Source organism: Mustela nigripes, chromosome 2 (genome assembly GCF_022355385.1).
Source record: "Mustela nigripes isolate SB6536 chromosome 2, MUSNIG.SB6536, whole genome shotgun sequence".
Taxonomy (NCBI): Eukaryota; Metazoa; Chordata; class Mammalia; order Carnivora; family Mustelidae; genus Mustela; species Mustela nigripes.
In genome coordinates this window covers 216,945,183-216,970,453 of record NC_081558.1, presented here as the reverse complement: position 1 = coordinate 216,970,453, position 25,271 = coordinate 216,945,183, and the positions used below count along the sequence as shown (strand labels likewise).

The 25,271-nt window shown below is 53.3% G+C and overlaps 1 protein-coding gene across 8 annotated transcripts in view; it reads left to right on the top strand.

The window, feature by feature from the left end:
• The window catches only part of HSF2BP (heat shock transcription factor 2 binding protein), a 108,772-nt gene that overhangs the window by 62,766 nt on the left and 20,735 nt on the right, over window positions 1–25,271 (top strand). For all 8 annotated transcript variants that reach the window (XM_059392451.1, XM_059392456.1, XM_059392455.1 and 5 more), the window contains one exon: window positions 2,187–2,290. In XM_059392451.1, the coding sequence (XP_059248434.1) occupies window positions 2,187–2,290 (104 nt within the window). The remainder of the gene's footprint in view (window positions 1–2,186; window positions 2,291–25,271) is intronic.

Below are 25,271 nucleotides of genomic sequence, written 5' to 3'. Positions count from 1 at the left end.
GAATGTCCTGGCACCCGTACATTTGCCCCCAAAGCAGGCGCTTTACTCTCTGCGCCCCAGTGGGCCCTGTTGGTAGGTGACTCTGTCGTACGCTGGACGTGGCCCATCTGCGTTGGACGCCGGGCCTGGTATCTTTTTCTGGAGAGAACGAGCCTTCGGGTAGTTAGCTTTTCTGGGTTCTCAACTCTGGCTCGCCTGAGGTGATCAACAAGGTCCGAGCCCGTCCTTGGTTTTCCAGCTCGCGCTCTCCACGGGGCGTCTTCGTGGCTGCCGTGAGGAGCGTGGCCCCGAGGAGCGTGGCCCCGGCTGGGCCGCGGCGGCAGCCCCGCCCGTCCGGGCTCCCTTCTTCCCGCACCTGGGCTCCGCTCCCGCTCCGTCCGCTTCCGGTCCTTACCTGCTGCCGCCGCGCCGCGCCGCTTTCCCTGGTACACTTCACCCGTGTAAGCTCTTCTAGGTTCTCCTCTGGACGGGCATTTATGCGCTCGCTGGCTCCCCGACGGCGTTCTGAACTTCCTTTTACGCCATTTATACCCACTGAACGTAAACGTACCCATTTTCTGTTGCACGATGGATCATTCTAGTATCTGACAATTCTCTTTTTAAATTTTGGTTCTTGTTGGTTCTTGGTGCTGTTGCTTCTGGGTCTTGTCTTTCATGATTTTGTGATTTTTGTCATGAAGTCACATTAGTACTGTATTTGTGGGGATTCTTTGAAGATCAGGTTGACGGTCCTTTCCTTCAAGAGGTTGTTGTTTACTTTGGCCAGGGAGCTGGAGGCGCTCCTGTCCCCCTCCCTGGCTGTCCTTTTTTCTTCTCTCTTTTTTTTTTTTTTTTTTTTTTTTTGAAAGAGGAGGTTGGGACGGACAGAGGGGGAGAGAAAGAATCTTTTTTAAAGATTTTATTTATTATTTAACAGAGAGAGACACAGCGAGAGAGGGAACACAAGCAGAGCAAGGGGGAGAGGGAGAAGTAGGCTTTCTGCCGAGCAGGGAGCCCGATTTGGGGCTCGATCCCAGGATCCCCCCTGGGATAATGACCTGAGCGGAAGGTAGACGCCCAACAACTGAGCCACCCAGGCGCCCCTGAGAGACAGAATCTTAAGTGGGCTCCATGCCTGAGATCCCGACCTGAGCCAAAACCAAGAGTCAGACCTTAACTGACTGAGCCCCCCAGGGGCACCTCCCAGCTCTCCTTTGTATTAAAATTACCCGGCTTGTGGATTTTCAGGCCACACAGAAAGTACGGATTCATACCAAGCTTGGAAGCTCACTCTTCCCTGGCTTTGTGTGGGGCTCTATGACCGGAGTCTCTGTCTCGGATTGGTACGAGGCTTTTCCTTCTGTCCGTCTGTGCAAAGCCAGTCTGTCGGCCTGAAGCTGTGTGCTTCTGGAACCAGCCCTCTTGCGCACACGCCTGCTTGGAGTTGCACTTTCCTGCAGTTCTAATCACGGATGTTTCCCCTTCGCTTCTTGTAAGCTCATTCGTTCTTTCAGGGGTTTACAGATCTCCATGTTGTCTTTAAAAAAAAAAATTGCTTCGCACTGTGAAATTTTGGGATCGTACTCTGCAGTAGTGTTAGAATCCTTGTCCGAGAGTTTTCCCGGTTTTATTAGACTCTGACTTGCCAGCTCTGTTCACAGGATAGCTTGTAGGATCCCGTTTAACTCAGACACTGTCCTTTCTCGAGAGCTAGCTGGGGCTGTGGTGCTCTTCGTGCCTGACGCCACAGATCAAACACGCACGCGGCCGGCGCGAGCTGCCCAGATATCACAGACGGTGTTCCCTGAGTGCAAAGACAGGGTTAGCTTGCAAGCCGCTGACCGAATCATTGGTGTGCAGTATCTTTACGAACTGGGGGTCGCCCGTGTGTAAGTGCGGGAGCGGTGACAGAAGGGAGGGCTCGCCTGAGTCAGGCCTTGAGGTGTTCTGCGGGACCCGCTCTGCGGCTCTACCCCTTGATTGTGGACTCTGCCCAGGTGGGATTCTATGGGCCTGTGGCCGCAGCTTCCGTTCTCCTGTAGCGTCCCAGGGAGCCGTACTGCTTCACATAGGTCCTGCCTGCGGTGCCCGGCCCCCCGCCTGCAGAATGGGACATCGGAGCGGGGGAAAGTCCCTGTCGCACAGGAGTGTCGAGGGTGAGACCTCGGCGTGGGGCGGCAGCTCAACCTGTTTTCTTTCCGTTTCAGGTTACTGCTGATGTCCCTGTACAACGTGAGCATCAACCTGAAAGGCTTGAAGTACATCAGCGAGAGCCCAGGATTCATCCCGCTGCTCTGGTGGCTTTTGAGTGGTGAGGACAGGGTGTCCCCGTGAACCCTCTCATAGCGCCTGGGCCCCTCTTCCCCTCTGGCCGGAGGAAGGTGTCGGGTGTTAGAAACATTGGGACAAATTGTCCTGAGGTGTTAGCAGGGTTACCATTCTTCTCAAACTGTGGAGGCCGCAGTGGTGTGCTGGGTTATTTCTAGCTCTGCTGTTCAGAGGCTCTTTTGGGTTAGTTAGGAGTTTGCGACACAAAGAAGAATTACCTTTAAACATTTTATACTTATTTTAATTTTTTTAAAAGATTTTATTAGAGAGCGCACCAGTGTAGGGGAGGGATAGAGGGAGAAGCAGGCTCCCTGCGGAGCAGGAAGCCTGAGGCAGGGCTCGATCCCAGGACCCTTCGATCATGACCTGAGCCAAAGGCAGACGCTTTACTAACTGAGCCACCCAGGTGCCCCCAAAGAAAAATTCTCTTATAAAACTGCTGGTAAAGGGTGTTTACCCGTTCCTTTCTCTGTGGACAAATCAGCGCTGTGTCGTCTGGGCCCCTGAATGTCAGGTGGAGGCACGTGGGGGAAAAAGAATCTGAGATTACAGCTCTGACATTACGTATGTGTTATGTGTACGTGGAGTTTTTGTTTTCTCAGAAATAAAAGCTCTCTCTACTCTTTCTTTTTCTCTCTCACCACTAGTCTATTTGTTTTTATTTTATTTTACAAAATTCTCGTTCCAGTGGAGTGAACATACGGTGTTACAGGAGTTTGTGGTGTGCAATAGAGACGACACTTCTGTGTTACTCAGTGATCATCACGAGACATTTCCCCCATCCCCTGCCCGCCTCCCTTCTGGGGACCGTCAGTTTGTTCTCTGTAGTTGAGTCCGTTTCTTGGTTTGTCTCTTTCCCCCCCATTTGCTCATTTGTTTTTTTCTTAAATTCCGTACACGATTGAAATCTTATGGTACTTGTCTTCCTCTGACTGACTTCCTTCCCTTAGCACGATACCATCCGTGGTGTTTCAAATGCTAAGATTTCCTTCTTTTTTATGGTTGAGCAACATTCCATTGTGTAATATGACACCTTCTTTATCTTCTTTATCCACGCGCCAGTTGATGGGCACCTGGGCTGTTCCATAATTTGGCTGTTGTAGATAAGGCTGCTATAAATATAGAGTGCACATCTCTTTTCAAATTAGTGATTTTATATCCTTTGGGTAAATACTCAGTACTGCAACTGCTGGATGGTAGCATAGTTCTGTTTTTAACTTTGGGGGTATGTCCATCCTGCATTCCGGAGGGGCTGCCCCATCTTGCATTCCTACCAATAGTGGAGTTCCCCTTTCTCCGCACTCTGGCCAACGCCTGTTGTTTCTTGTGTTGTTGACTTTCGCCATTCTGACAGGTGTGAGGTGGGATCTCATTGTGGTTTTGAGCTGTGTTCCCTGATGATGAGTGATGCTGAGCATCTTTTCATGTGTCTGTTGGGACTCTGGTATATTCTTCAGAGAAATGTCTGTTGATGTCTTCTGCCTGTTTTCAACTGGATTATTTGTGTTTTGGGTGATAAGTTGTATCTGTTCTTTATATATGTTGGATACTAACCCCTTAACAGATATGTTATTTGCAAATATCTTCTCCCATTCTATAGGTTGCCTTTTAGTTTTGTTGGTTTCCTTTGCTGTGCAGAACCTTTTTCTGTCACCTTTTTTTTTAAGTGTGCAGCTTAAACTCACAACCCTAAGAGCAAGACCTGAGCAGAGATTGAGAATCAGACTCTTAATCAACTGAGCGACGTAGATGCCCTGAGAAGCTTTTATTCTTGGTGAAGTCCCACTAGTTTTTTTTTGCTTTTGTTTCCTTTGCCTCAGGAGACGTACCGAGAAATATGTAATAGTCAATGTCTGACCATGAATTTAACCTAAGATTTTGTCCCAGTTTATTCATCCTAACTTTTAACGCTGGGTATTCAGGAGGTGCATATTTCATTCAGGTGTGCGACAAATGGACTTCCCTATTTTTTCATTATTTAGATTGACCTCTATTTGAGCTTCAGTTCTACTTGGTGGTGAAAGCTTATTTTTTGTAACAGCTTTTTTTCAGTTATAATTGATATGCAATAAGCTGCACACATTTGAGGCAAACAGTTGATAAGTTTTAATATGAATATACACCTGTAAAATCACTGTGCGATAAAGAGTGAAGGTGGGCGTCGCCTCCGAGAGGTACCGGTGTTCAATGGGGTGCCTCCCTCCCACCCCTATACTCCCCTCTTCCCAGATACATTCACCCCTTTCTGCACTTGAAGTTGTTTTCATTTTCACGAGTTAATGTACCTAACGTCATATATCCTGCGCTCCATGTACCTAGCTTCTCTCATCAACCTAACTGTTTTGAGACCCGTCCGTGTTACTGTTGTGGACTCGTAGTTGTTTGCTTTTTATGGCTAAGTAGTGTTCTGTGCTATGGGTACACCACAATTACTTTATTTATGCGGGTGATGGCAGAGAAATGGTGCAGATGCCGGTGATAGATGCCTGGCGTGTCTCTAGGTTGCGATGATTACACACGAAGCTGCTATGAACGTGATAATCTGTCTTTGCAAGGACATACAGTCTCCTTTCTCTTGGGTGAATACTGTGGAGTGGTATGTCTGGGGGCGTGGAAGGTGGGTGCTACCATTTTGCACGCCCCTGAGCAGCACGTCCGTGTTCTGCCCCTTGTCCTCGTGGCTGCTTGCGCATCTCTGCTTCACTCTAGATAATCCAACAGGGCCATAGCGCTGCCTCGCTGTGGTCTTAATTTGCAATTTTATTATGACTGGTGATGCTGAGCGTCTTCTCATGTGCTTATTTCCCATCCGTGTATCTTCTCTGATAAGGTATCTTTTCATATCTTCTGCCCATTTAAAACAATTGGGCTGTTTTAATTGAGCATTGAGAGTTCTTCCTATATTTTGGATACAAATCCAAATACTGGATCCAAATGCCAATATTTTCTTCCGGGCTGTGGCTTGTCTTTTTGTTTTCTTAAGAGCATCTTCAAAGGTTGGAGGTTCTTAATATTTGTAAATAAAGATTTATGTATTTATTATTTTAGAGTGAGAGTGAGAGCAGGGGGAGGGTCAGAGGGAGAGAGACTCCCAAGCAGGTTCCCTACTGAGTGTGGAGCCTGACGTGGATGTGGGACTCGATCTCATGACCTTGAGATCATGACCTAAGTCAAAATCGGGGTAGACACTTAACTGACTGAGCCACCCAGGTGCCCAAGAGTCTTAATTTTGATGAAGTTTAACTTACTCTTTTTCTTTTATGAATTGTGCTTTTTTTGGGGGGGTGGGTAGAAATCTTTGCCTAAGTCAAGATCTTAAGTATTTTAAGTTTGTTTTCCTTTAAGAGTTCTGTGGTTCTGCATTTTGCATTCAGGTCTCTGATCCATTTTGGATTACGACTGGCATGCTGCGAGAGGTGGGCGTCCGGGTTCTTGTGTTACGTAAGGCTGCCTGGTTGGCATGAAGGCTCTTTTCTCCACTGGATGGTCCGTGCCCCTCTGCTGAAAGTCACGATGCCGGATGTGAGGGTACGCTTTGGGACTCGCTGTTCTCTTCTGTGGATGCATTTCTGTACCGTTATGCCAATACCACACTCTGTAATAAATCTTAAAAGTCAGTTGCTGTAAATCCTCTAACAATGTTCTAGTTTTTCAGAGTTGTTTTGGCTATTTCTGAGTTCTTTGCATTTCTACCAAAAAAATCCTCTGGAGATTTTTAGGGAGATTTTTATGTTGTGTTGACATTTCGTTTGGGGAGAATTGATATTTTAGCGATATTGCTTCTTCCAAGCCACGAACACAGTATATATGTCTGTTTATTTAGATACTCTTGGGAGACGGTCTCTCATGTTTCCTTATGTCTTAAGAGCAGAGGAACGGACCTCCTTTGTTCCCGGCTGTCTTTGTAAGGCTGCTAGTACCGTGAGCACCCTTGTCGGGAGGGAGAGCTAAGGGCGGGTGTGGACGAGCATGCAGCAAAGGTAGTGCCTCCGTCCAGGGCAAAGGTCGGGCAGGCTTACTCCCCATTATGAAAGATTTGGGGCTCGTCTTGTGTCATGCACCGCCTGGCCTGTGCATGGCCCTGTGGGATCGGGTCTCGTGGGACTGGCACAAGTGTGGATATGGTGAATAGTGTGATTCTTTTTCTCGGGCTCAGGAGGCTCGTATTTCTCCTGCCCAGACCTGTGAACCTATGGCTGCGGACTTGTTAGCCAGCAAGCAGGATCAAACCCAGCTTCGGTAGTCTCCGGGCTGTGTTTCCTACTGCCTGATAACACCCACCCACCAGGGTTTCATGCTTGACCAAACAGCTTGTTTTCTTTTCTTTTTTTTTTTTTAAAGATTATTTATTTATTTATTTGACAGACAGAGATCACAAGTAGGCAGAGAGGCAGGTGGGGGGCGGGGGGAAGCAGGCTCCCCACTGAGCAGAGAGCCTGTTGTGGGACTCGATCCCCGGACCCTGAGACTATGACCTTAGCCGAAGGCAGAGGCTTTAACCCACTGAGCCCCCCAGGCCCCCACCAAATAACTTGTCTTCTCTTGAGAACGTGAACGGAGGGACCCAGAGGATCAGAGGTGGTTGCCCCGGGCGCCCAAGGCACACCGTGTCTGCGGGAGGGGAGGGGGTGGTGAGAGTGGGAGGTCAATGAGGTGGGGGTACCTGCTCTTTCTTGAGGGCCAGTCACTGTTTTAAGTGCTTTCGTAGGTTCACAGATTGATTTCTCCGAATTCCATGATGTGGTACAATCCTGTTTTATGGATGAGGCAGCAGGAGCATTCGGGGCGCAGTGGCTCCAGGTTACGTAGCCGCTGAGCAGGAGCCCTGCTTGGGTGGGTTGGGCTCCAGACCCCAGCTCCCGGCCGCTCTGTCGGCCTGCTGCTTGGCCGGAAGCCCCTCAGACATGAGCCTTAGTCCTGAGCGGCATCATCCCCCCCCCCCCACCCCGCCTGCCTGTAGGTCCGCTTGGCTTGCCTCAGAGGTGGGTGTCTGGGAACCACACGCATCTCCGTCTCAGGAGCCTGCAGCCGGGGGTCCTTCAGCACATTCGGGCAGCTACTCGCTCATTGAACAGGGCTGTGGCTCCGTGTTCCGGACAGCCCGTTTTAGCTGTGGTGCTCCGGAGACTGTCCGGGGCTGAGCGAAGATTGTCGCGAGTCTCCCTTTAATTTGTACAGCCCTCCAGGTCCACGCTGCCCGCGAGCGTCTGTTCCTGACGCTCCCCAGAGATGGCGCTCCTCGACCAGGTGGTGGTTCCTGCGGGCACTCTGGGTCACGCCCAGTAAGGGAGGGACCTGGTGAAGTGGCCTTAATGCCACTTTTCCCCACTGTGGCATCGGGCTTCCTTGTCCACGAAGACAAGTGCTTGTTCTTCTGATACAGTGAGCACCGCCCAAACCCGAATAAATCTGTTTTCCTGGTACCTTCAGAGTTGCTACCACAGTCAAACAGAGACAAGGTCCCGTAAGCCCAGGCTGTTTGACCTCTGAATTCCCTATGGAATTACTTCAGCTTACAAATTGAAACTTGTTACAGAATTTGGTGCATGTTTTAGGAGGGTGCGTGTCTATTTTATTACAGAATAGGAAAATAGGAACAAAAATAGTTTCCTGAAAAGTCTTCTGTGCTTCTTGGTGCTCGGCGGTGGCGGTGTGACAGTTTCCTGCATTCTAGACCCTTGTGACTGCTTAGAGCTAGGAGAGGATTTGAAACCCGGCTTCCTGTACCCCTTTGCTTTTAGGTAGATCTGCTTTGTGAAATACACTAGAGAAAGAAAAATCTCCTCTAGTGTTTTAGGTGATCTAGGAAAAAGGATTTCATTGCTTCTGGCAATAACGGGGTCCTATTTTTATCAGTTCTCCGTTGGGAGATTTTTAAACAGATCAACTTTGGATGCATTTGACTCAGATTAAAACTGCAGATTTTCTACTTGGGAATTCACCCAGCCTTTTAGAATCCCACTTTTCTGATCTGTGAAAGGAAGATTTCTACCCCAAGCGTCTTAGTGTGTATTAGCATTCAGTCTCGGCAGTGAAAGCTCGGTCTTTTTAATTTGCTTTGATTAAAGGTGGCAAGTTGTCTCGCGTACCCGGACTTGTCCGCCCCAGAGTGCAGGACCAGTTGCTGTGAGTCGTCCCTGCTTTAACAACCTCATTTCCTGTAACGTTTGTTGGATTTCACTTTCCTTCCCTTTGTTCAGCTCTGTGCCCGGCTTTCCCCCAGGCTTTCTCCACATTCCTAGCATGCCTCGTAGGCTGCAGAACTGGCGCAGAAGGCCGGTGAATGCTGACGAGGGCAGGGTGTGTTGGGAGGGTGGCCACACGTTATGTAACTGCTCACGCAAACGAGTATTTCCATCACACTTTTAACTTTATAGCGCCGTGTTTCCTACCATGTGACAGTGTTGCCTCCTGCCTTACAGTCACTGTTGGTCCAAGGAGTCTGAGACGTGTCAGTCCTGCCAGATTTCTGTCTCTAGCCCAGACCTCTGTCCTGAACTCCGGACTCACTTCTCTCACTATCGGCTTGCTGTCTCCATGTGGCTCTGTGAGACCCTTCCGACGTCCCGCTGTGCACGACCGCTAGCGGCTAACGGACGCCGAGGCTCAGTGTGCTCAGACTCCGTGCCGCGCCTTCCCCACGCTGACCTCTGGCCGTGGCCTCCCCACAACAACTCTGTTCCGATTTCTCAGGCCTTTGAAAACCTTAGAGGGAATGTCCGCTCCTTTCCTTCCGCGCCCACATCCAATCTGTTAGGACCTCTTGATGGCTCCACTTTCAGTCTGCCCAGAACCTGACCGCCGTCTCCCAGTCCCAGCTGGCTTTGGGCCACGTTCATCTTTCCTTCCGAGAGCTCCGGCGGCCTCCTGCAGGTCTTCCTCCTGTCCAGCTTCTCAGGGCACGAGTTGGGAGCCAAGGGTATGATGGAATGGATCCCAGACTGACTCTCTGTACTGAAAACAGTCAAAATGCTGAGTGAGATGAAAAAAAAAAAATGTAAAAAATTGCTCCTCTGAGCTAGAAAAAGGGTAATTGTATCCAATGCCCAAAAGCCAAAGGAATGTGGGACAGCGAGAAGTTCTGAGACCTGAGCTAATGCCCACTTTGAGGACATTTGTCAAAGTGACTTTCAGTTTCCACGGCCTCTCAGGGTGTAGGGACAGGAAACAAAGACCAGGTCCCTCCCAGATGAGTACCCTCGCAGGGACACCCGGAAGCATTTACCAGCATTGCAGGCGTAAACTGAGGGTGCTTCTCCAGCCCTCGGCGACTGCAGGAAAACTGCTCTTGGGGAGGCCATCGAGAGGACATGAGCGCTGGTTGAGACCAGGGAGTGGGACTCAGGCAGACAGAGGTTCCCCCCCGCCGTCCACCCCGTCCTCGGAGTGTGCGCGTTCCTTTCTTCCCTGCTCTCACGAGCTGTCCCAAGGATGTAGCCTTGAGATGGAGATGTGGTGTTGAGACCAGTTTGAAGGGATACGTGACTGAACCCCACTTACGGCCTCTATGTAAAATTTTACGTATTTATTTATTTGACAGACAGAGATCACAGTAGGCAGAGAAGCAGGCAGAGAGAGAGGGAGAAGCAGGCTCCCTGCAGAGCAGAGAGCCTAGTGCGGGGCTTGATCCCAAGACCCTGGGATCATGACCTGAGCTGAAGGCAGCGGCTTCAGCTGCCTTCCAGGCACCCCATGTATTTATTTTTTAATTTGGTAAAGTTTTATTTCAATTCTAGTCAGTTAACACACAGCGTCATACTAATTTCAGGCGGGGCAAGACAGCGGTTCAGCACCGATGCTCGGACCCGGACCCGAGTGCGCCAACTCCTCCCACCCCTCGCTCCCACCCCCCGCCCTTCCTCCCCTCTGGCGGCCGTCAGGGTGTTCATGGTAGTTGAGAGTCCATTTCTGGCTCATCTCTCTGATTTTTACCCTCTGCTCGTTTGTTTTGTCTCCCGGATTGCACATGTGCGTGAATCGTACGGTATCGGTCTCTCTCTGACACTCTAGTTCCATCCACGTTGTTGCACGTGGCTAGAGCGAGTTCTGGTGTGTGGCGGGGGACGCTCTGTTGTGGATATACACGTGTCGCAGCGGGCGCGCATGCGGGCTGTGTGCATAGTTGGGCTCTGCCGATAATGCTGCTGCGGACATCGGGGTGACGTGTCCCTTTGAATTCGTGTGTTCGCGTTCTCTGGGTAAAGAGCCGGCACGGCGAGTGTGGGACTGGAAGGTAACTCTGTTTTTGTTTTATTCTGGCGGGGGAGTGTGGGGACCCCCGGGTCTCGTGGCTAGCCGACACAGGCCTTGTGTGTGCGTTCCCTTTGCTCATGAAACCTGCCGGCGGCTGTCCTAGAGTGGCCAGGCTTTTTCCGTGGTCTTCCCTCGCCCTCCGTCTTCAGAGGCGGATCTCAGGTCACAGCCAGGAAGCTCCGAGGAGGCTGTGAACCGGCAGTCGTCTGTTTGACCTCTGGCACTGCGTGTAGTGGAGGAGAATCTCTTCTGAAAATTTGCTACCCTCGGTTGGTGTTTAGGCAGCTTTGAGGCTTTCATTCAGGCCCCATGGGTGGTCCTCATTTAGAGAATAGTCTTTTCTGGAGAGTTCTTGAACTTCAGCTAAGTCCTTAAAGAATTGTTAGAGCTAAGGTTTTAAGAACCTGAGTTCATATATTAAAAATCACAAAAAGTATGGGAAACATCACTAGCGAAGTGATAATATAGATAATACAGGCTTGCAGAAGATTTCAGATATAAGAACTATTGGATTGGTATAAAAATAGTACGTTTAATATGTTTCAAGAAATCAAGGAAGGGATTGGTACATGAGTGAAGAGCCAGAGATTATAGAAAGGACCCGCAGATCTGAAAAAGGAGCAGAGGTGTTTCTGGAGATGAGCAGTGCAGTGATTGGATATACATTTATGAGGCTATTTAATCGCAGGTTGTCCATAGTTGAAGAGAGAATTGCATCGAGAGGGACACATGTGGAGAAATTACTCAGAACGAAGCCCAGAGGGAGAGGGGTGGTGGGGCAGGTTGGGGTGTGGAGGGGAGACAGAGAGTCGGAGCAGGTCGGGGTGTGGAGGGGAGGCAGAGTCGCCGGGACCCGCGGGAGTTCTGGGAGGAGAGCGGGTGGGACAAGCCACCCTTGAAGAGAGCGGCAGAGACGTTTGCCGCACTTGCTTCTGTAACGTGCGACGTCTGCCCGCTTGTAAGCCCGTAGTGAAAACCGCGGCATGTCGAGGACGGAGACGGTCTTAGAGGCAGGCGGCCAGTAAAGACGTGGCTTCCCGCGGCGGCGCTTCCGACGCCAGTGGCTCCTGGTAGCAGCGGTGTCCCGTCTAACGCCAGGAGAGTTGCTGCCGACCGAGTGCGCGGGGCCTCCGGGCACATTCATTCTTCAGAGCGGGGGCGGGATGCAGCTGCCGCTGTCCCACAGCCCTCGCCCGGCGTGTGCATCAGGGGGCGTGGGCGCAGAGGGCGGGTGTGGGAGAGCGTGAGGGCGGTGGGGAAAAGCAGATGTGTGGGGACGTCTGAGTAGGGGCGGACCGGAGGAAGCGAACAGAACCAAAGCCACGGGCTTAGAACGCCAGGAGCAGGCAGCAGCGGGGGCACCGGTGGAGCGAGACAGGCGGCGGGTTTAGGAGTGGGTCCTGCCCCTGGGCTGGCTGGGCCCGGGAGGAGCTGCGGGCACGGCTGGCTGCAGACTCGGACGGCTCGGCGCAGGCTAGCGCACAGGTGACGGAAGCAGAACGTACACCCGCAGGTAACCGGAACGCAGCGTGAACTGCAGGGCGAAAACTAGTTCAGAAGGTGGTGAGAGAGAAAACAAGAAACCACGGGGCAGGAGAAGCGACCAGCGCAGGAACTGTGAATGGGCGCCATGACCCGCTGACAACAGCGTCAGGCTGGGTCCAAGACCGTCATCGACAGGGTACGTGTTGTTCATAGCGGTTCCAGCTCGGGCTGCAGAGTGCGTACAGGCTGAGAGTGAACGGAAAACATACCAGGCAGGTTCTTGCCCGTTCATCAGAAGGACATAATCACTGTGAATTTATATATGCACTTGCTAATGCAGTCTCAAAGCAAACCAAAAACTATAGAATTTTGGGCGCCTGGGTGGCTCCGTTGGTTGGGTGACTGCCTTGGGCTCAGGTCATGATCTTGGAGTCCTGGGATCGAGTCCCCCATCGGGTTCTCTGCTCAGTGGGGAGCCTGCTTCCCTTTGACTCTCCCCTTCTTGTGCTCTCTCTCTCTCTCTCATTCTCTCTTTCTCAAATAAATAAATAAAATCTTTTAAAAAACTATAGAGTTTTGGGTTATAAAGTAGGCCTCAACAGATTTCAGAGCAGAATCGTGAGGAATGTCTTCTTGGACCACAGTACAGTGAAGCTGGAAATAGTGACAAAAGAATAAGTAGAATCCCACATCTAGAAATTAAGTAATCCATAAGTGAAAGATGAAATCATAACAAGTCAGATATTTTGAAGTGAACAATAAAAACATTACATGTCAAAAATGACGAAATGCATCTAAGTAACTGTTTATTAGAAGTTTTATTAGTTTAAGGAGGAAGGCGGAAGTTGATGAGCTAAACATCTACTGTAAAGATCTTTGTGAAAGTTGAGACCACCCAAATAAAGTACAAGCAGGAAGAGAAGAAAGAGACAAAGGGGCTGTTACCAGCAAGTTCTGCAGCTGGTCTGTGCCGCTGACTGAAGCGTCAGCAGAGCGAAGGCTGGGCCCACAGAGACCATCTGGGCCGAGGGATGGCAGCAGAAGAGCATGAAGCAAATGCTGGAAGTCCGAGGCCTGCGGGACCCCGGGGCGCACCAGTACGTGCAGGGCCCGTGTAAAGGAAGTTCAGCAGAGAAGAGAGCGGAAGAAACTATTGGAGGGAGTGACGTCTGAAGACTTCCTCCCTCTGATGACGGAGAGTCCGTACGTGCAAGGGGTCCGTGGGGTGTCAACCAAGACCCGTGCTGGACGCATCGCAGTCGGACCGTTCACACTCGAGACAAAGAAGGCATTTCGGAATCAGCAAGGGACTGCGACCAGGTGAACAGCTCTCCGCCCGTCGGAAACCGTGGTGGTGGCACGGGGGAGCATCTGTCCACGTTCTGAGTGGAAAGACTGTGCACCAAGAATTCCATGTCCTCCTAAACCACCCTTCAGAAGTGGGGCGAGCCACAAGCCTGGATATATGAAGCCGGGGGCGTTTTGTTGCGGGCGGAAAGGGCGTTCCTGAAGCTGGGAGGGCACGAGGCCGGGAGCTGCGGGGGCCACATGGGGACGGCTGGGGTTTCTGAGCCGCGCTCTGTCCGAACTGATGCTGGGAGAGATCTTCTCCCCATGCTCAGTATTTACTGAAAAGAACTAAAAGCAGGATCTTTTTTTTTTTTTTTTAAAGATTTTATTTATTTATTTGACAGAGAGAGATCACAAGTAGGCAGAGAGGCAGGCGGAGAGAGGAGGAAGCAGGCCCTCCGTTGAGCAAAGAGCCTGATGCGGGACTCGATCCCAGGACCCTGAGATCATGACCTGAGCCGAAGGCAGCGGCTTAACCCACTGAACCACCCAGGCACCCTAAAAGCAGGATCTTGAAGAGCTAGTCGTACAGCCCTGTTCACTACAGCGTGGCTTACAAGAGCCGAGATATGGAAGCGACCAGAATGCCCGTCGGCGGCTGAACGGACAGAGGGGAGGTGGGGTGCGCACAGTGGGACCTTGCTCAGCCACAGAACAGAAGGACATCCTGACCCCTGCGACCACGTGACTGCAGCTTGGGGACCTTACGCTGAGTGAGGGAAGCCGGACCCCAGATTCTGCATGAGTCCACTCATTCGAGGTACGCAAAGCAGTCACGCTCCGAAACTGGGAGTAGAATGGTGGGCGCCAGGGCAGGGGGACGTCTCACGGGGCCACAGTGTCAGATCTACAGGTTGAACAGAGTCCTGGAGATGGACAGACAGCGGGGACGGTTGCACAGCAGTGTAGACAGACTTAGCACCACTGACCCATGCCCTTGAAAATGATTAACAGCCCAAGTTTATGTTATGTAAGTTTTAGCATGATAAAAAAGTAGAATATTTCGTGTGTCCGCCGTGGCAGTCTAGTAAAGCCACATGGGAGGAGTCACAGGCGATCGCAGCCCAGAGAGCAGCTTCCCCAGACTGTAACATGCCCCGATTTGTGCGACACACACACACATGAAATGGCATATTTAAACATCCCCATGGCGGTGACTCCCCCTCCTCTATGTTCGTGCTCCTGCCGGGGCTCTGGAAGCTCAGCTCGGCGGTGCCTCGTGGGAGTCTGCGGCCCGGCCCGGCCCTGCCCGGCCTGGCCTGGTCCACAGAGCTCGCCCTCCTTCGGTTTCTGTTTCACCTGGAGACAATTTAACATTTTCTTGTTCTTTTGTTTCTCAAATGCCATTTACCTCCAACTAGACTGAACAGTGGGAGCTGGATCTTAGGTTTCTCTCGCATTCCTGTGACCACCGCCTGCCTCTCCCAGCGCCCCTCAGCCGTGGCCTCGGGCCCACGAGCCGTGCAAGCAGCTCCGCGCAGTGCAGCATTGCCGGCAGCTGCGGTCCGGTCCCCTCAGGCCGTGGCTGCGCTGCCCACGGGCCGTGTTCTGCCTCCCTTCAAGGTCTGCTCTCCAGCTCTCCACTGGCCCGAGCCCGGACTAGACCGCAGCCTCTTCTGGATCTGTGCCACCTCCTCCCCAGCCTCTGGGCTCTCTGCCCTCGCCTGCCAGCTCTTGGCGCCCCACGCGCGGCCTAGCCTCGGTGGCGGACGCCTCTGGCTCTGCACGCGCCTCAAGGTGACCCCACGGCCTAGACTGAGACCAGTTATGGCGTAGTTGGCCTCCGGGCGGGGAAGGTTAGCCCTAGACTTAGTTTCTCTGGGGCCGTCACCCTGGTTGCCCACCATGCTCGTGGCCCTTTTCCCTGAGCGGGCCTTCCGCACTGGCCCCCGGTCAGCGAGGGCCCCCGCAGTGCCTGGTGACGGTCTCCGCGGTGGGAGTGTGAGCGGGGCAGGATGGAATCTTCCTCGTGGACCTTCCTGCCTAGAGCTGTGAGGAGGGCCACTCTGGGCGCAGAACTACTAGGAGGCGCCAGTCTGTGCTGCCTGTGGCAGTGTCGCCGGCCGCTGGAGTGAGGCCCCCTGTGCAGCCCGTGCCTGAATCTGGGGGGAGGCGCCGAGGCCCGGGACGCCGGCCGGAATGCCACCGTTGCTTCATCCTGTCCGTCCCAGTCCTGGCTCTTGAGTTCTTTCTCCAATTTCAGGGTACTCTGGAGGCTTCTGTGAATCACCCGTTTTGTTTTCCTTCAGGTAGTTCAAGGCTCACTTCCTTTTGGTCAGGGTCGTGTACCTCCCTCCTCCAGCCCACACCCCGGTGCCACTTCGTCGTCTTCCATGGCACCTGTCAGCCTTGACGCACAGCACAGCTGCCCTCCTCATCCCGTTGGCAGCTCGTGTCTGTCTTCCACGCTGGTGCGAGCGCTCCGGACGGCAGGGCTCTTCATGTGGTTTGCAGGGGGAGCCGGCCCCTTTAACACGTAGGAGGTGCTCGGAACTGTGTCTCCGGTGAAGGGATGGAAGACCAGTTGGCTTGAAGGTGTGTCCTCTCAGGGGGGAAAATCACTGCTGATGATTTGTCATATCACAGAGGAGGTGGAGGGCTGGTTTGTATGTCTCTGGGTTGTGTAATGAGGGAGGCTGAGAGGTTTGGAGGCTGGGGAGAGTTGGGCCGTGTGACCTCAATGTCCCTGTGGGCCCAGGGATGTGCCATTGCAGGAGCACCGTCTGTGCTCTGAGTCTGGGCAGCTGTGTCTCTGTTACGTGAACAGTGGTGATAACAGTGTGATCAAAAAGTGAACTCTTTATGACCTTTATTTATAAATGTTTTTTTAAGAAAAGATTTATTTTTATTTTTAAAGATTTTATTATTATTATTTTTAAAGATTTTATTTATTTATTTGACAGAGAGAAATCACAAGTAGACAGAGAGGCAGGCAGAGAGAGAGAGAGGAGGAAGCAGGCTCCCCGCTGAGCAGAGAGCCTGATGCGGGACTCGATCCCAGGACCCCGAGATCATGACCTGAGCCGAAGGCAGCGGCTTAACCCACTGAGCCACCCAGGCGCCCCCGTATTATTATTTTTTTTTTTGAGAGCATGAGCAAGAGTATAAATGGGCGAGGGGGCAGAGACAGAGGAAGAAGCAGACTCCCGACTGAGCAGGGAGCCCAACACAGGGCTCGATCCCAGGACCCCGAGGTCATGACCTGAGCCGAAGGCAGATGGTTAACCAACTGAGCCACGCAGGTGCCCCAAGATACTTAATTCTTTTTAGGTGATCGGTATATCCAGTGTAGAACTTGAACTCAACCCAGAGGTTGAGAGTTGCGAGCTCTATGGGCTGAGCCAACCAGGTGCCCCATTAAGAAAGATTTTTGATATAAGTGTTTTATTATGTTGGTTAAATATTCCTCCTAATACTTCTGTGTTAGGCCAGTGTTCAGACTGTCAGTGCAGTAGGTGTGGTATTTGTCTTAAAGAAAAACAACCAAAAACTCTCCAACAATTGACTTGACACTTGGCCTCAGAAGGTCTTACAGGCCAAAGAAGTCGACCTTTCTGTAAGAGATGGTGGGGCCTGTTCTCTTTCATTAATCAAAACTTACATAACACTTTCTTTTTAAGAAAAGGTTTTATTTATTTATTTGAGAGAACATGAGGAGGGGGAGGGACAGAGGGAGAAGTAGACTCCCACTGAGCAGGGAGCCAGAGGCAGGACTCGATCCCAGGACCCTGAGATCCTGACCTGAGCTAAAGGCAGATGCTTCCCAGACTGAGCCCTCCAGGTACCCCTATGTAACACTTACTAAGAAACATAACTTAAAACACTGGGTGTGCAGCCACGGATGGACTTGACTGGTCAGATGACCACATCATACCTTGAAGCATGGCGGAAAGTGTTTGGCTCTGCACGTTGGATCCATCAAGATGGAGGCCATCCCAGATTACTGTCGTCTGATCGAGGTGTGACTGACTCTCACAGTGTAGAAGCGGGAGCTCGTGGACATGGGGAGATGTTCGGTGTGGGATGTGCTGTTTGAAGTCACGGTGGAAACTATGTATCCACATGGAACTATCCAGAAGGCGAGGAGAAACTTGAGAGTCTGTGTGACCGGCCAGAGGCTTGGGGTGTGGGGTGGTGTGTGCTGCGCAGGCCGCGTCCACACAGCGGAGGGCAGGTGCTGCGCCTGTCTGCCTCACGGGAGGCCATGGCAATCCAGTGGAGGAGGACGTGGAAATGGCCGAACTTAAAATAAGGAGGAAACAGTTCTCTGAGAAGGAGAAAGTCTAATAGGGTCAGACGCAACGGAGGCTCAAGACAAGAGGGATGGAGACAAGGCTTTGCCGGTGGGGGCCCGCTGGTGATCTGTGGCGGAGCTTCTGTGGGGACGCGGGCAGGAGCCGGTGCCGCCGGGAGGCAGAGCAGGGGGTGTGCCTGGGCCAGGCGAGCCGGACAGCGTTTTGGGCATTCGTGCCGAGGGCAGTCAGATTCTGACTTCAGAGAGAAAAGTCCCTAAAAGCTGAGCGTCAGTGTGTCTCACGTCGAACACATGCAGCTTAGCGTCTTGGACGAGGAGTTATCTTCCCTTACGCTCTGTCTTTACCTGGCGATTTCCCTTCTGGCATAAAAGTAGGTTCCTGAAATGTGAAATCTGCTTCATGTTTAGTGGTTTGTTTTCACATAGGTCCCTAATGCTGGAATCATTTTCATGATCATCGTCTCTGTTCATCTTTAAGAAAAGACATCTTTTGGGGCGCCCGGGGGGCTCAGTGGGTTAAAGCTTCTGCCTTTGGCTCAGGTCATGATCCCAGGGTCCTGGGACCGAGCCCTGCATCGGGCTCTCTGCTCAGTGGGGAGCCTGATTCCCCCTCTGCCTCTGCCTGCCTCTCTGCCTACTTGTGATCTGTCTCTCTGTCAAATAAATAAAATCTTAAAAAAAAAAAAAAAAAGACAAGATGTCCCTGAGTGGTCTTCATCAGCTCGCTAACGAGGGACTTGGAGCTTAGGGTCGTCGCTCTTTACCCAACTGTGAGGCCGAGAGTGCCCCCCTGATTGGCAGGCCTGCCGGCTGTGGACACTCCACTGAGGACATTAGTTTTGTGACTTCTCAGAAGCCATTTTTACTCAGAAGTCAAAAGAAACCCTTCAGAAGGTAAAACTGGGGAGTTAGTGTTTCCCACATATTTGTTGGGTTCTATTTCTTGGACACAAATACAACATTGTACGTGCCACAGTTGTGGAGGGAAACTCTTATGTCCGAAGGTTGTACGGTCCCAGTAGAGGGAGGTCCTGGCTGGACCAGCAGACACCGACCGGGCAGGGTGCCCTCTAGCCTTGTGGACATCATACCCCCGGCCAGAGTGTCCGGCCACAGAGGCCTGTGTAGAGTGGAGGTGTTGTCAGGGCACCAGAGGCTCTTGTGACTTCAACCAGGAACAGCCCAGAAGTCAGGGACCCACCCCCACCCTGCCCCCGGCAGTTTAATCCGGGAAGGTGCCCGTTAGAGCTCGGCTCGTGTTGCTGCAGGCTCCAGGACCCTTCAAAGTCGTCTCTCGTGCTGGGTCAGGTCACAGCACGCCGACACTGCTGACCCTCCTGTGCATGACAGAAAACTGGGCACTGGGCGGGGAAGCGTAACCCAGCTCCCAGCCCGGTGCAGCTGGGGTTAGGACCCCATCGCCCTTCTTCCCTGCGGGCCTGGCTGCGGTCTGTATTTCCAGGACTCTGTGCACAGCTTATCCAGCACCTTCATCTTCTTCCTCGTATCTAATTAGTCAGGGCTTCAATCTCCCTTTTTCTTTTTCTTTTTTTTAAAGATTTTATTTATTTATTTGACAGAGCGAGCACAAGCAGGGGGAGGAACAGAGGGAGAGGGAAAATCCGCCTCCCCACCGAGCAGGGAGCCCGACGTGGGGCTCAATCCCAAGACCCTGGAATCGTGACCTGAGCCCCTGAGACGCCCCTTCAGCCTCCCTTTTGTGATCCACATGACTAAGAGAATGAGATCCTAAACTCCGGTAAGGGCTTTGTGAAACAAACCAACCAACTCCCACCCTCGGCCCGCCCCCGCCCCGCCCCGCCCCGCCCCGCCCTGCGCTGATAGTCATGCTTGGGTCTCTGTCCCTAAAGGTAGTAATGTAGGTGATGGGGAGTGGGGCACGGGCATCCAGGTTTTCACACCTGCCCAGGTCCCTTTAACGTGTGAGGCAGGCTGGAGGGTTCGTGCGCCGACGCCGTCATGCGATCCTGTTGTCGTGCCAGTGACTGGCTTCAGCTTCGGGGCCTCAGCGGGCCCGTGCCTGGCACCCGTCTGTCCACAGTTGCTGGCCCACAGGTGGGCGCGGGAGCGAAGTAGGTCCATCTGGACCCCGAGGGTGGAGGCGAGGCATCTCCCTCCCTGGATAGGAACCAGGATGTGCACTGTAGCCTGGTGGGAGCGGGGAGGGCAGCCTGTAGGCGATTCTCGGGAGGGCAGGATGGAGAGAAGAACCAACCCTGGGCTTCGATGACGGCAGCGAGCCACTGAGTGCAGCCCGGCCTCTGCACTCGCCGAGAGGTGATGGGCTCTTCCTGCTCAAGCCAGTCGGAGCCGCAGTCTCGTACTTTTGACCGAACTGTTCTGACGCGCTCTTCTGTTGCAAATCCAGGAAAAGTTCCTAAATTGGGTCCAAGTTTCCCCATACGCAGCATGAGGGCACGTACGGAAGGTGTGATGGTTGGAGGTCATGGACACATGTGCTTGGAGACTCGCCCCGCCGGCTCCGTCCTTCCTGCCTTTCTGATCTGGACCAGATGTGCGGCTCAGGCTCCCGCCGGGAAGCCTGCAGCATGTGTGACGCCGGGGTGGGGGTTGGATGCTCTGCAAATCCTACCTGTTAGCTGGGTCTCGAGCCAAGCTGGCTGAGCCACCTGTGCTCCTGGGCTCCACCGTAGAATGTAGAACGGTGACACCGATGTGAGCTTCGGCGCCGGCAAGAGCTCAGTCAGCCGCAGACCTCGTGCGACCAGCACGGGAGCTGGGTAAGGAGGCAGGGCCACGCGGAGTCACCAGCACTCGTCCGGTTTTGACCTGCAGGAATGGTAGCTGTCACGGTCTCAGTGGTGAGTGAAAATTGGGAATGAGATGTCATCAGGATAATTAAAACATTATTTTGGCCTCAAACAACATTCAGCGAAGTTTCCTTTTAAGCCGAGTTAGCTGTGTTTCACTTCACTTTGCACAACTATAAACATCGGCCAAAACAGTAGCTTACGTGTGTGGTTTTCAAGGGTGGGCACAGAGGGCTTCGCTCTTAGGAACACGGAGCACTGTTATGTCATCTGCCGGGAACCCAGCTTCACTGGGGTGAGGCTGTCGTCCGTGAGGTGGGGTAGTGGAGGGTTGCTTTCTATTTGAATTTGTTTTTTTTCCAAGATTTTATTTGACAGAAAGACACAGTGAGAGAGGGAACACAAGCAGGGGGAGTGGGTGAGGGGGAAGCAGGCTCCCCGCCGAGCAGGGAGCCCGATGCGGGGCTCGATCCCAGGACCCTGGGATCATGACTAACCCGAAGGCAGACGGCCAACGCCTGAGCCACCCAGATGCGCTGCCTTCTGTAGGACATTGTAAGATGCGTGTGACTGGCTTAGTTTTTAATCCCTGGTCGCCCACGTCACGTTTGTGTCAGGAACCGCAGCGGATGCCACTATGAACTCGACCCGCCGGCGAGCGCTTGCGGGCGGCGGCCGCCGGACTGAGGCCCATGCTCACCACGTTTGGGCGCTGCCCACAGCCGCCTGCTTTGCACAGACGGACACTAGGGCTCGCGGAGGTGTGCAGGCGCCCCAGGGCCCCATGCCCCGGAGCGAGCTGCCTGAGCCGCGCGGACCCAGAGGCGTGGCTGTGGGCAGGGTGAGCGCTGGGGACAGTCGCGAAGGTAGAAAGCAAGTGGCAGACCCTCGGCTTCTTGTCCACGTAGGAACGGGACTCATGGGGGCCCAGCAGGATGGCGGCCTGTGTCCGACGTTGCTGTCCTTCCCTGAAACTGGACATCGGAAGGACATGAGTGACGATGTAACGCCCCCGGCCGGCCCCTGGCTTCCAGCTTGCCCTCATCTCGGCTGCTCTTTCAACTGTCAAGGGGGGAGACGTGCCTCTAGGGGTTTTCTTCCTCCGCAGCAGGACCCAGCAGTCCCTCCCTATCGTCCCTCCTGAGTCAGCAGGGGTGACTTCTCACTTATTTGGCAGGTCACTTGCCAGCAGTGTTCCCTTTCCTTCTGGCCCGGAGAGATCTGTCCCCGTGGTGGAACTGCCGTGACGTGTGTGGAAGCGCCGGGAGCGCCCGCGGTGTGGACCACCGTCCCCTGGGGAAGCCGCCGGCCTCCGGGGGCAGCACCGCGGTTGTCCTGCGGCAGTCGGCAGTCCGCGGCCGCTCCTCCCACCTTGCTGCTGGACACACGCGGCGTTCTCTCCAGTTCCGAAGGGGTCCAGAGCCCGGAGGACGGGCACATCTCCTCGGCAGGCTTCGGACTCCTCCAAGGAAACGTGCAGGCCCCACGCTCAGTTGGGAAGGCCGGGACCGCCGCCCCGAAGAGAGCGAGGCGCGCACTCATGCGAAGAGGCCTTGTGTGTCCGTGAGCTCTGGCCTTTGTGGCCGACAGCCCGTGGCCAGCATCGTGGTATAGATACACGGCAGCATTTGAAAACCACCAAACGCTGGAGGTCCGGCCGCTCTGAGTTCCAGTTGTTAAAGCAGAAGCCGATAGGAACATTCTGTTTTACGGGCATAGCGGGAACTCCGTTCGAGCCGGGAAGACAGGGAGGGCCTCACACTCCTGCGTTTCTGCTGCCCCCCTGGTCTGCGAGTAGAGGGAGCGAGAGGCCGCCGGAGCTGTGCGTGTGTGCCGGCTGGTCTGGCTCTCCTCGGCAGCCCTCAGCGGGAGAGGAGGGGCAGCGGCTCGGATCGGGGCACGTTGCAGCGGTCCCCAGGGTGAGGCGAGGCAGTGGGGACCGAGGTCTGTCCGGTGCATTACTGGCTTGGCCCCCAGTGCTTGTATCTGCGGGATCCTCGAGCAATGGGTGTGCGTCTGTCGGGCTGCAGGGGTCTGGAGAACCGGTGCTCTCGAGGTGAGGACCCGACTGGCGCATCTGTGGGGTGTCTCAGAGCCGTCTGCCGGGGTGTGCTGGCTGACCGATAGGGCTGGATTAGTTTCTGTCACATCCCCTTGCGGACTAGATCAATGGCTTGAAAGCGCATGACTGTGCCCGCAGCGTTCCCCAGGGGAAGGCTTGCTGACGGCGGTTTGCTAAGAAAGCTGCCCGGCCCACGGTCTGCGCCTCCTCCCTTCGCGGATCAGAATGATCCGGATGCTGGAAAGCTGCCTCGGCGTATTCTCTGCGCAGAAGCTGAGGTTTGCAGTCCTAATGGAGTCCTTGATCTCCGGGCAGTGACTGCTGGTGATAAGACCCTTTTGTCCCCATCCAGAGCACCTTCCTCATTTCTGACTCCAGTAAACCAAACTACTCATCGCAGAGTTGCCTCAAAAGCATGGGAACGGGAGGGAAGGACAGGCAGAGCGTGCGGGCAGAGGACCTGAGAAGCCAGTGGCGTCTCCTTTGTCCCTCAGCTCAGTGTTTGGCTCCAGCGGTAGGCCCATGTCCTGTGCCTTCCGAGCACAGTCCTCGGCACTGCCTGTCTGCGACCTCTTGCCCTGCAGGAGCCCAGACAGCGCGGCAGTCGCACGGTCCGCCTCACCAGGGAGGTCGTCTGCCCCGTTCCTGCTTCACACGCAGCCGTGATGTGTGGTTCGGGGCCCATGGTTTCCCGTCGGCCTCTGTCCGATGAATGAAGGAGCCCGGTCGGGCCGCGGGGGCCGCAGCACGGCTTCCGACCTCGCCGTGCGGTTGCGGTTCGGTTCCCCCGCGTACGTTTGGAGGACGTGGGTTTGCCTCGTTCACCCCGAGCCGCCAGCCGGTGCCCCGCTCTGCATATTGCCGGCTGGTCTGTGGTGTGCGTGAGTGTGCAGGAGCCCCGCACCCGTGCACTGGGCTGTGGTTGCCCACCCATCTGTCGTGTGGAGCAGCGGCTTTCAGAAAAAGCTAGTTCTAGGACCACAGTGCCCGCAAGGCGGGGAGTCAGGATCAAACCCAGCTTTGCTCACCCATGCGGGAGTGTGGCCAGTGACTTCCCGGGAAGATGCTCACTGTTAGGTTCTCTGCGGATTCATTTCATTTTCCCTGTATACCCGTGAGCCCACGAGGAGCCAGGCGCGCTGCTAGTGTCCTGGGAGGGGAGGGCTGGGCGTCGGGGCTGCTCTAGTGCGGGGTGGCTGGGCCAGAGCAGAAGCGAGGCGGAGGGCCGGAGGGGCTGCAGGGCTGGGGATGGCAGGAGCGCCGAGCGTAGCAGCAGACGATGGGAGGGAGCGAGCCAGCTTGGGCGAGAGGCAGCCCCCGCCCGAGCAGAGGACTGTCTGTGAGCGCATTTAAGACAGGAGTGGCCCAGAGCTTCACAGGGTAGGAGAGACTTCGTGGGTCTTCGAGGGTCTGCATTTGTATCAGGGGACCTCTTGAACATCCCTGGTTGTTTGCAGTGAAGAATGTGTTGGTGCACCAATATGTGTGGATTTACTACAAAGCGAAATGATTACCCACGACTGATCAAGCATGCAACGTAATGTTTATAAAGCATTTCTGACCTCTGGGGACCTCTGACACCATGTATCTGCTTTGTGACACCACCGTACTCTGTGATACAGTGTGTGGCACCTGTTCTCATTTAGATTGGCTTATTTAATTTCCAAATATTTGAAGATTTTCCAGACATTTTTATTGATTTTTTTTTAAAGATTTTATTTATTTATTTGACAGAGAGAGATCACAAGTAGGCAGAGCAGCAGGCAGAGAGAGAGAGAGGAGGAAGCAGGCTCCCCGCTTGAGCAGAGAGCCCGATGTGGGACTCGATCCCAGGACCCTGAGATCATAACCTGAGTCGAAGGCAGAGGCTCAACCCACTGAGCCACCCAGGCACCCCGTTTTATTGATTTTTTTTAAAGTAGGCTCCTCACCCAGTGTGGAGCCCAACGCAGGGCTTGAACTCATGACCTTGAAATTCAGGCCCGAGCTGAGATCAAGGGTCGGACAATCGAGTCACCATGTGACTTGAATTCTAATTTATTTCTGCTGTGGTTAGAGAACATACAGTGTATGATTCTAATCTCCTAAATTCACTGAGATGTTTTCTAGCCCCAAGTGTCGTCTGTCTTGCAGATGTTCCTCATGTACTTGAAAAGATCGTGTGTTCTTCTGTCGTTGGGTGACGTGTCGTACTTTGAAGGTGGTTGAAGCTGCTGCTGAGGTTTCTCTGTCCTTCCTGGTTTTTTGTCTCCATATCCTGTCAGTTATCAGGGAGGTCAAATCTGTGGCCATCTCTGTGGATTCCGTGTTCCTTTCGCTCCTGTCAGTTTTCACCCTGTGTGTTTTGCAGCTGTGTTAGTAGGCGCGCGCATGTGTAGGGCTGTCCTGTCCGCTTAAGGAATTGACTCCTTGATCGTTCCGCAGTGTCCTTCCTTGTCCCTGGCCGTGATCCCTCTGAATTCTCCTTTGCTGAGGTCCGTACAGCCACTGCAACTTCTTTCTGATTAGTAACATTTATCTACTTATGGGGATGTATGTACAAAATACACATATAAGATACACAACATATATTAAAAGTATATGTACATCAAAAGCATATTTCCATTTTTGTAACCTACCCTGCATTTATATTTAATGAGTCTTCCTTTAAGGTGTTGACCTTAAAAATAAAACTGCCAGTTAACTTACCAACCAAAATGGGTTTATTTGGGGATAACAGAGAATTGTAGCCTAGTTAAGGCAACACCATGGACAGGTCAGGAGAACA